The sequence below is a fragment of the Colobus angolensis genome, unplaced genomic scaffold, assembly GCF_000951035.1.
Source record: "Colobus angolensis palliatus isolate OR3802 unplaced genomic scaffold, Cang.pa_1.0 Scaffold73, whole genome shotgun sequence".
NCBI classification, from domain to species: domain Eukaryota; kingdom Metazoa; phylum Chordata; class Mammalia; order Primates; family Cercopithecidae; genus Colobus; species Colobus angolensis.
The window spans coordinates 6,735,289-6,747,014 of NW_012121043.1; the positions used below are offsets into that span (position 1 = coordinate 6,735,289).

The 11,726-nt window shown below is 36.2% G+C and overlaps 1 protein-coding gene across 3 annotated transcripts in view; it reads left to right on the forward strand.

The window, feature by feature from the left end:
- EPHA3 (EPH receptor A3) overlaps positions 1-11,726 on the forward strand; it is a 364,805-nt gene that overhangs the window by 231,608 nt on the left and 121,471 nt on the right. For all 3 annotated transcript variants that reach the window (XM_011927599.1, XM_011927601.1, XM_011927600.1), the window contains exons 4-5: positions 5,081-5,236; positions 5,928-6,263. In XM_011927599.1, the coding sequence (XP_011782989.1) occupies positions 5,081-5,236; positions 5,928-6,263 (492 nt within the window). The remainder of the gene's footprint in view (positions 1-5,080; positions 5,237-5,927; positions 6,264-11,726) is intronic.

The window sequence follows — 11,726 nt, forward strand, 5'->3', positions numbered from 1 at the left end:
AAATGTGTAGATTGTTACTCACTAGTTTTACATTCAAGGAAGGAAAGGAGATGTTTTCAATATACAATCACTGCCTTTGCTACTATAAGCAAAGATACACACACATACACACACACACACAAATATGGATGCTCCTTAAAGTCTCTAATACTGTCAGGAGGATTTTTTGAAGCATAAAGAAGGCATGACAGACAGACAGGTAATTGAGTACAAGTTGATTTATAGCAAGGGAGAGAGATTACTTATTGATAAGAAATTTAAAAATGGGCTTGTTATAGAAAACTACATTTATAGAGATTGTTTCTTTATCAAATAATAATTTTATGCATTCTCCAGTCATATTCTCAAATTCGTTGCACAGTTTTGGTGGAGAATTGAGATACTACTTGAATAAGAAATGGAAAATTTGGCCGGGCGCGGTGGCTCAAGCCTGTAATCCCAGCACTTTGGGAGGCCGAGACGGGCGGATCACGAGGTCAGGAGATCGAGACCATCCTGGCTAACACGGTGAAACCCCGTCTCTACTAAAAAATACAAAAAACTAGCCGGGTGTGGTGGCGGGCGCCTGTAGTCCCAGCTACTCGGGAGCTACTCGGGAGGCTGAGGCAGGAGAATGGCGTGAACCTGGGAGGCGGAGCTTGCAGTGAGCTGAGATCCCGCCACTGCACTCCAGCCGGCGCGACAGAGCAAGACTCCGTCTCAAAAAGAAAAAAAAAAAAAAAAAAGAAATGGAAAATTTACTTATATGCCTCCCAAATACAGCATGTCATGTTGTCCTATTCATGAAATTGAAAAATCCCTGCTGTCTTTCCAACTAAAAGGACACTTACTCATCTGCCCATACCAGTGTTAGACATCAAAGAGATAGCAAAATAGAGAAAGGCTGGGTGCAGTGGCCCAAGCCTGTAATCGCAGCACTTTGGGAAGCTGAAGGGGGAGAAACACGTAAGGCCGGGAGTTCAATACTAGCCTGGCTAATATAGTGAGACCTCATCTCTACAAAAAGTTTTAAAAATTAGCCAAGCATGGTAGCATGCACCTGTTGTCCCAGCTATTTGGGAGGCTGAGGTGGGAGGATTGCTTGAGTCCAGGAGGTGGAGGCTGTAGTGAGCTGTTATCATGTCTCTATACTGCAACCTAGACAGTAGGGTAAGAAGAGAAGACCCTGGCTCAAAAAAAAAAAAAGGCTAAATCCTAGAGAAAGACATGTACAAGAGAGCATTAGCCTTTCTGAGATGTTTTCTCACTTGGAATAGATGATAAACTCTTGCATTTTTTAATTAAATAAAAATTTAAATGACCATTTTTCAATTTCAAATCAACAGTTTAGAATTGGTAGAAAAATAATTTGTGTTTTAAGGAAGTAATTTGCTTTCAGTGATTGTTTTTTATGAAATTAAAAGAAAAATACCTTCCCTGTTCAAACTATACCATTGAATTTCTTTGTTATCTTGGGCATGCTGTCCTTTCCATTGGTGCTTCAACTGTACAGTCTATAAAACACATAGACTGATACCTACACTGATAATTTCAATAGAACTGTGATTTAATTGAGATGGTGTATATAAAAGTACTACAGAAGAAGTAAGACATCTACAAAAATTAAAATGTTATTATAGAATCTAGCATTTTACTCATGCATATAGTTGGCATTAAATGACTATGCATTTGTGGTTAAAGCCTATCAGCTAGTTATCAGGTGTCAGATGATGCAATGTCTGTCCCTAAACTCTGTGTCACTTAATTTTCTGGACTTCAGTGACCTCAGATGTAAAACACACATACTGGTCAATGTGATTTCTGAGGAGTTTTTAGTTTCATTGGGCTATTATTCTATTTAATTAGTACATCTCTACTAAATTTTCTATTTATCTATGTCACTCAGGGATGTCATCTGTTACAAGTAAAAGAAATCTAGGCCACAGTGACTTAAACAAACAGGGTATTATCTTTCTGATATTATAAGAAATCTTGAGATTGGTGGTTCCTGGATCAAGTACAGAAAACACATCATGCTGATTCTCTTGGCCTTTCACTCATGATCACATATAAGCTGCTGCAATTCCAGCCATAATGTCCATGATGAAGGCTGGAAGAACTTGGCTTCAGTTGCATTTGTACCATCTTGTTAGAAAACACAAAGGTATCACAAATATTTTAATCATACTTCTGTGTACATTTCTTTGCCCACCTTTTTGGCCATAACATTGGCCATTCATCCCTAGCTGCACTGGTCTAAGGAAGGAAGGATTTGGCTGGCTTAAACTCTGAGCAGTATCAAGATTCTGCTGGCAAGAAGAAAGCAGAGTTTGGATACTGAGTACCAACACTACTTGTCATATAATTCTATATAATAGTTTGTCTTTTCATGTTGATTTATTTGTATATTGAATTATGCTTCATACTGGCCATTTCTAGTATCTATGTATGATCTTTCTCAAATGGTGCTCCTTTTGTGGAGTCTCTTCGAACCACCAATCACAATGGAGTGATTGCTCAGTATGATTTGTATTAAATGCCTGCTGCCCACTTTCTATTGCAAGGCCCTTTGGGTATGGGCAGAATTAGGGATATTTTTGCCTTTTGGGGTATCAAACAGCCCAAACAAGAATAGATGTTTGACAAATATTGATTAAGCTATATGTATATATACCTACCTATCTTTTACTGTTATTATCTCAGGGTTATTATCTAGTCATAATTGGATAAAGTCTAGTGACTAGTTTGAGAGGCATTCTTAACTTTTAGGTTTATTAACTGTGGCTACCTTCAAGATACTATCAGTAATCCTGATAATTTGTGCAGTACCTAGGAAGTGATTATGTGACTGTCTTTTCAACTATCATATAGTATATCCATCTATAATAGTAACAAAAAGTGACTGTTTACTGAATACCTGTATGCCAAATGTTGTAAAAAGTATGAGTCTCAAAAAAAAAAAACACACACACACAGATAAACTTACAAGCAAGCAAAATAACAAAGAACTTCAGAGCACAGCAACTTAATCCTTTAAAGACTCAACAGTGCCCTCTTAGAAGTTTAATGGCATTCATTGATGAGCTAAATAGAAAATAGAATTTAAGTGCATAGTTTGTTTACATACTTTATATCATTTCCCCCTGAGGCAATATGATATGAGATATGAGTGGAAGTTTTTAACCAGTGCTTAAGGACAATATTTAAAAAATTATAATTTTGGCCAGGCATGGTGGCTCACTCCTGTAATCCCAGGACTTTGGGAGGCTGAGGCAGGTGAATCACGAGGTCAGGAGTTTGAGACCAGCCTGACCAATATGGAAACTCTGTCTCTACTAAAAACACAAAAATTAACCAGGCATGGTGGCACATGCCTGTAATCCCAGCTACTCAGGAGGCTAAGGCAGGAGAATAGCTTGAACCTGGAAAGCGGAGATTGCAGTGAGCCGACATTGTGCCACTGCACTCCAGCCTGGATGACAGAGTGAGACTCTGTCTCAAAAAAAAAGAAAAGAAAAAAGAAAAAGAAAAAGAAAGAAAAAGAAAAGTTATAATCATTAGGGCAGTAGAATTGACTATATGGCTACATGGAATGGATCTCAATGTGACACCAAAAGTTGTTCAGTATATTGGAAATTGGTCCTAGATCAGCCAGCCATTCTTAGTAGGAACTAGAAAACTGTAAGACTAGATTAATGATTGCTATCATTTTAAGTTATTTCAGTAGTTTATTTTGGCAGGGTATTTCCCTTGTCTTATTTTAAGAAACTTTCAGTAAGAAGATATTCTACAATGGATATATTGTGTTTCTTTTCAGAAACGTATTTAGTGATTATAAATATTGATTTGTCCACACGGGTTTTACTTTAATGCAAATAATCTTCTCTTCACAATATGAAGTTAGTGTAAGAAAATTCTAGAATGTAATGACCATCTGTAGGGCCTATTCTATATATAATTCTGTAAATCTTCAAGTCTATATAAGTTCTATAAATCATCAAGTCCAAATGTGGCACTGAAATTGAGCTTTAGAAGTTTTAGTAATTATTGACTTCCAAGGATGAGCTTGGATCTAAAATTTAGATCCCAAATTCCTTCTCAAATGAATGATTAGAGACTTCTTGTTGGAATTTTCACTATGATTTTAGTTCTCAGTGTAATTATGAAAATGAATCAAAAGAAGTAATGCAGCATTTTGAATTTTCTGTCAGACAAAATGAAAATAATATAGTAGAGGCAGATTAGGCATATCTCTGTGAAACAGTAAATAGATGCTGAACACTAAAGTATAAGCTGAAATCAGTGTTCGATAACCAGTTCAATAGGCTTACAAAAATCATTTTATGCAGAGATATGGCCAGAAATTAAAAAGATAACACGGTTATTATAAGAGCTCTCATCTAGTAACAGTTCATAAGTGTATTAGTTTAAATAGGAACTGTATATCCTTCTGTATTTCAGATATAGACAAAGGAATACATTGAAATTTTTATTTTAGGCCATTGCCATAAGAGGTAAGGAAAAATACTGTCAAGCCAGAAAAAAATATTGTAGCTCATGAAAGTTATTTATCAAGAATCTTAAAAATATACAGGAAGCCATGATCTCTTCTTTTAGTTGCTTACACTTTGTGAGACAAAGTTGTACCCGCAGAGCAATTAGAAAACAAGTCAATGTTAGTATACTGCTTACTGCAGTGCAGATAGTATATGCATTGCATCATGTTTTAAAAAGGGAATTACTACATGGTGACATGGTTTTGCTTTATTTTCTCCACAAATAGTCCAATGCCAAGTAAAGCTGTGAAAACATAAGCTGGAAATTTCATCATACACTAGTGCCAAAATAATCTAAATCTTGTGTGTGTGTGTGTGTGTGTGTGTGTGTGTGTGTGTGTGTGTGTTTCTTAACATTTGGTGCAAATTCAAGCATATATGCAGAAAAACTACAGTAGGCCCTATCATTTGCTTCTGTAAATTCTTGGAGGAAAAAACTTGATTTTTATTTATAATAAATTCATATTCGAACTTACTTAAATCTGTTTTACATATTTTCAAAAAAATCATCACAGACTTTTAAAAGAGAGTCATTTTGTTTGTAGCTTGCCGACCAGGTTTCTACAAGGCGTTGGATGGTAATATGAAGTGTGCTAAGTGCCCACCTCACAGTTCTACTCAGGAAGATGGTTCAGTGAACTGCAGGTGTGAGAATAATTACTTCCGGGCAGACAAAGACCCTCCATCCATGGCTTGTACCCGTGAGTAGTTTTGCTGCAACCCATGCCTCCATGTTTGTTTTGTTTGTTTCGTTTTCTTCTTGTTACTGTGCTGTTTGTTTTTGTTTTAAAGCATTTGGCCCATTTCCTTCTGTTGCCCGTGTGCAAATTGAAAGCTTTCTCTGCTTCACTCTCCATGCTTGGCTCACCACAAATGCAACATTTATCATACAAAATGAATTATATTTTAAAGCATTTCCTGCAACACAACCCCCAGAAAGAGAGAACATTTTCTGTGTCTTGTTTAGATCCTGCATTACATATGACAGGATAGGGGAGGTTATAGACAGGGATTTATGTTTTTACATTTCTATTCCCTCTTGCTGTATGTTGGTCATAGGTCATAGGGAAAAAGGACTAAGATTTATAAAACTAATACTAAAGTTTTCGTAACTATTCACAAGGGTTTTGAACATAGTGGTGAGTTATTTTGTTAGACTTTGTGAATGTATCCTTACCCTTGAGTCAAAACTCCCCTATTCACAGCTTGGGGAAGACAGTGTTCTTCAGTCCATGTGTCTATAATCTCTTGGATCCTCTAAGGATGAACTGAAAGTTGATAATAAAGAAAGGATAGTTATTTATCTCTTTCAGTTCCATTGTAAATTATCTATTTCCCTTGTAGTAGAAAACAGAATTGAGGCTCATTAATCTTTGTTGAACTACTTTGCAGGACCTCCATCTTCACCAAGAAATGTTATCTCTAATATAAACGAGACCTCAGTTATCCTGGACTGGAGTTGGCCCCTGGACACAGGAGGCCGGAAAGATGTTACCTTCAACATCATATGTAAAAAATGTGGGTGGAATATAAAACAGTGTGAGCCATGCAGCCCAAATGTCCGCTTCCTCCCTCGACAGTTTGGACTCACCAACACCACAGTGACAGTGACAGACCTCCTGGCACATACTAACTACACCTTTGAGATTGATGCCATTAATGGGGTGTCAGAGCTGAGCTCCCCACCGAGACAGTTTGCTGCGGTCAGCATCACAACTAATCAGGCTGGTGAGTAAATACTAGATGTTTCTTACTCCTATCATATCATGTCCGAGTAATGGTTTTGACAGAGAGTGGAAAACTGGGTGGAAGAAAAAAAAGATTTGATAGAGCCCCAAGATTTTGCCTTCTAACACATTTATACAGTTATGGCACATTAAATAATTTAATTCTTCAAGTGAGAATAAACCATATTTGTTAGGTGATTATTAAACTAGTTTATACCCATTGTTTCACAATTTGAAATCCTTAAATGTTTGAGGCTCTCAGATAGTAGTAGGGAGGCTCCTTAGGGGAAACATTTTTGTATTTCAGGGAACTTAGGAAATGAATCTTAGCTTAAAAAAAGTTATGCAGGATATGAAAAATTATAAATATCTTCAGCTTAGTTAAAATTAGATATTTTACATATTATTTTGTTATTTTATACTTCTAAGAAGCTCTATGTGTTATAACTGATAGTTATAAATCTCTGCTTAGTTAATAATAAGAAAATAACCAATTTTATTTAATACATACAGCTTTACGTTAAAAATTCAAAATGTTAAATTTAGAAAGAAGCATTGTAAAAAGAGCTCTTGTTAAAAAACAGTTAGAATCATTAATTTAAATAATTTCCTGAAATGAATTGATAGGTGATTTCATCAACTGTATTTTCCACTGACAATCTTTTCCCAATTAAACAAAAAATCTTACATTTGAAGGTTGTAGGCAAAGTCTCCTTAATATGAAATGGAAAAATTAAACAAGCATACAAACACCTCATCTTTCTTTATCTTACATCCACGATTTGTCTCTCTCTCCCTTTTTTTACTGTTAGTAAATCATTTCTTTTTAATCAACCTTTGAATTCTCTATGTACATTACCTAAGGATTTTACTTTTGGGATTTTAATTGTGAATCGCTCGAAGATATAGATCGATTATATGTTACATAGAAATAATGCCCCTTTGAGATATAACAATTTTTCAATATTGACAACTGATAAATGAATAATAAACAGTTTTCTTTTGTAATAAAAATGTCTTATAAAAAGTTAAACTGATAGGTATTTGTTGTTCTTAATTATTGCTACAAAGTGTCATCATTAGGTATACATTCCAAGAAGCTCAATTTAGAGATATTATTGTTTTATTTTTTCACACAAAAAAACAAACATTGCAGCCAAAGGGAGAGGGAAGAGACAGACAAAATGCCATTCTGATTCTCCGGAGAACTACAGATTCTCCAGTCCTCTCCCAGGTGGGGTCACCTCTGAGCTGGTTGTCAAGATTGAGTATAAACTCGGCTTCTGCTTTTCATTTGGCTTACATTATGGAAATCCCTCTGGTCCCTGGTGGGAATCACCCTTTGCTCTGAGAATATAAGAATGTGGCCTGGATGCTCTAGGCAAAAGGAAACCAGAAATGACTAAATTATCTTATCACCTAGGTCTTCTAGTAGCCAAATAATGAGCCAAAAAAAAGCACATTCCATCTCCATTACTTGGCTTACTCAGAAAGTTTAGTTCAACTAGCAAAGACACACAATAAGTGTCATCTACAAAAGCAAGTATGCATCAATATGACTCTGCTGGTTGTTAACATTTTCATCTATTTACCTACTGGTTAAATGTAGTTGTATCTATTCCTGAGGTTATTATAGAAATGCATCTCTACTGGTTAATTTCTCACATAAACTGAGTAGCCCCCTAAACTCAGTATGTCAGGTCCATGTCCATTATCCCTATCATTCAGCAACCAAAGGGATAAATCCTTTCATAAGAGGGGTATCCGGAGCCTTTGGCTAGCACCCATCTTTCTTGAGGGGCCCCCGTCTTCCCCATGGTGGTGGATAGATATTTTAAATACAAGCCATGGCAGAGTCCATCCATGTTCAAATATGTATCTTTCTGATTCTAAATTTCTCTTTCGTTTCCACTTTGCTTCAGGTCTCATATATTGATGAAAATCTTATATTTTTATATTCCTCATGATGATAAGTAAACTTAATTTGTGGAAAATACATGAATTTTAAATGAAGTGCCCTGCATCATTACTTTAATCTTGCTCACTGAATCTGTAATTTCTCCCATTTGAAGCTAGATCCCAGACCAACCAGCATATGCTTTGCTTTGCTTCAGTAGTGATATTTATACTTTGTAACTAATGATATTTAAAAGTTTGTAACGTAGGTTTATTTAACTATCTTCTATGGGGAAAAAATGAGTACTGCAATACTGTTGCTGTATATTGCATGATTATGGCTTCTCATCTTCAGCGAACACAGGAATTCTTAACAAACTGTAATCATGTGGCAAATGGCTTTCTGGAGCCCTATATTTCAAGCTGATTTACTACCTTGTTTAAAATCATAGCATCAATCTGTGTTATAATTATCTCTTAAGTCAAACAGAATTGTACAAAAACAAGCAAGAGCTCCTTATTTCCTATCTTATCATTCCCCCTGGCTTTCTGACAATGCATTTATCAGGAAACTAATAGTTCCAAATATATGCAGTGAATGAATCTAGGTAAATTGGCAACCAAGACCAGATCAAGACATTAAAAAATAAATGAGGTTGATACTTTGGCCCTCCCAGTTACAAATCACTGTTTATGACAGATTCAGTAAGGGCGATATAAGTTACTTACCCTAGTCTCTTTCCCTTTAAAAAAAAAATCACAAATGTGTTTATAATATGCACCACCAGGCATTTAATATATTTGTTTCAGGATGTCTGCATCATTTTCTGTGCCTGGGGAGATACAGGTCTTTGTTCTATCTTTGAATCTCCAGAGTAAGATATATAAGCATGATTAGAAGCAATGCCCTTTCTAAAGGGAGCGTTTCTTTGTTTTGCTTTATTTTTGCTCTTGTGAAGGTTAATGGACTGGTAGCCTTGGAAAATGAGCTCCTACCACAGGAAGGACATGGCTGTGGCAGATATGATGCCACGGTGTTTAAAATCCTCCCAGCCTCTCTATATTTGATGTGGATATAAAGCGGAAGCATGAATGTGTCCTTTTTAATTTAGTTTGTGAGGTCGAGTTTGTTGATTCTTCTCTTGATTACACTGTAAAAGCCTCGTGATGATCAAATGATAAGGCACCTTCTAAATTGTAGGAGATTATGTTGTAAATTCGGATATTAGTTCTCAGCTCTTGGTACTTTCACAAAGTATGTCAGTTAGATAAGAAGGTAGGCCTCCATATAAAGATTGTATCTGTTAGTCCATCAGTCAAACAAGTAAAGAAAGAATTGCAGATTACAAAACAAAAATCTTCAAAGTTATAACATGACATAAATTGCTACCTTTTGTTTTCTTTCATGGAATGAGTATATTAATCTTTTCTCTCCTGGACAAAAACAATCATTCCACTAGTGGAATACGTATGTCTGTTCATTCTTAACTGCCATTATAGAATCTGCCCTTTTCCAGTATCCTATAGCATATAATGATGTCAGACTAGAATAAGGAGCACTAATAGAGAATTTATGTGGCCTTGGGGTTTTGAGGTCCACCTCTACTCTTATTTTACTACTTGGATCCTGAGAAGCTTTTTCAACATTTCATCAAGACAGCAAACTTCTGATTAAATTGACATTTCCTTCCTTTTCCAGTTTACCCTATTGGAATTCAACGTGTGTGTGTACAATTTCTATCATAAAATTGGATTTGTTCACATGTGTGAAAACATCACAATAGTGTACATTATGCCTATATACCTTCACACAGATTTCTCCTAGATTAATAATTTATTCCAAGTGCTTTATAATCCCACCCCCATCTCTCTCTCTATGTAAATGTTACTTATTTCTGAACCACTAGCAGATATTATGCCCCTTTCCTCCTGAACACTTCAGTGAGAATTTCTTAACAGCAATCATGCTTTTACATAGTCTCAATATACTTATTAAAATCAAGACATTAGCATTGTTCTGTACTATAATCTCATCTGAAGATACTAGCCAACTTCTGTTCATTGTTTTCCTCATATCCCAGTGGCAAAAACAAATTGATGTTCTGTTTACCTCCAGTTCATATTTATAATAATATAATAGCATATACTGATATAATATAGTTCCCATCCATAACAATAAGTAATTTTCTGTAAATTCAAGGTAGACGCAAAAAAAAAAAAAAAAGAAAAGAAAAAAAGAATGGAGAAGAAGACCAACACTTATTGCCAGGGCTTCCCAGGTGCTGGATATGACACAAGGAATTTCAGAGTTGCCATTCCATTCAAAAAGTATCAGCAAATTATGATATTTTAAACAGAACATGACTTCATTTTACGTAGATTTTCAATTGAAGGTACACTAATTTGTGTAAAGGAAAAAATCTTTGAAACTGTTAGATATAATGAAGGAATTCCTATCCTCTGCTTTAAACAGAATGACCTCTATTATCTACTTAATTTGATGATCAAAGACAACCTCCATCTTATCCTCTTAGATAAACCCTTTCCTTTCTTCTGGCTGAAAATTGCCATCCATCACATGAAGGGATTAAACTAGAAATCCAATAATTATTTTTATTTTTAATTTATTTTTTGGCATTCTGGGACTACAATTCAAAACGTTGTCTAGTATAATTTTAGTCAATTAATTAGGTTTGACCTTTAAGACCACTATGCACTCACTATCAAAAACGTTTAGAGGCTTTCTCAGTCATGGTTTTATGGCCTTTTATTTCACAGAATAAAGCAGTAGTATCCATTGGTTAAAGAAAGTAGATATATTTAGTAAATGTTAAATAAACAATACATACTTTAAAAAATGAACCCTAAAATATTAGAGCCCTTTGACTAAATTTAGAATCCACGCTAGACCAGGTGCGGTGGCTCATGTCTGTAATTCCAGCACTTTGGGAGGCCGAGGCAGACAGATCACTTGAGGTCAGGAATTCAAGACCAGCCTGGTCAACATGCTGAAACCCTGTCACTACAAAAATTAGCCACGCACGATGCCAGATGCCTGTAATTCCAGCTACTCGGGAGACTGAGGTGGGAGAATTGCTTGAACCCAGGAGGCAGAGGTTGTAGTGAGCTGAGATCGCGCCATTGCACTCCAGCCTAGGCAAGAGAGCCAGAGTCTGTCTCAAAAGAGGCCAGGCGGGGCGGGGCGGGGCGAGGCGAGGCGAGGCAAAGGGGATGCAGGGGTGGTGATTCCCACCACATCCCAATTCAACTCTTCCATTTGGTCTGTGCAGAAGACACATGAATCTTGGAGAATTACAGTGGATTATCATGAGCTTAACCTAGTGGTGACTCCAATTGCAGCTGCTGTACCAGATGTGGTTTCACTACCTGAACACATTGACACACTTGGTACCTGGTATGCAGCCACTGACTTTGGCCCCTTCTACAACCAAGAAAAAGGTACAATGCCTAGTAAGCCTACTTGGATTTTGGAGGGAACACATTCCCCATTTGGGTGTGTTACTCTGGCCCATTTAGCAAGTGACCCAAAGGTATGACAGTTTTAAGT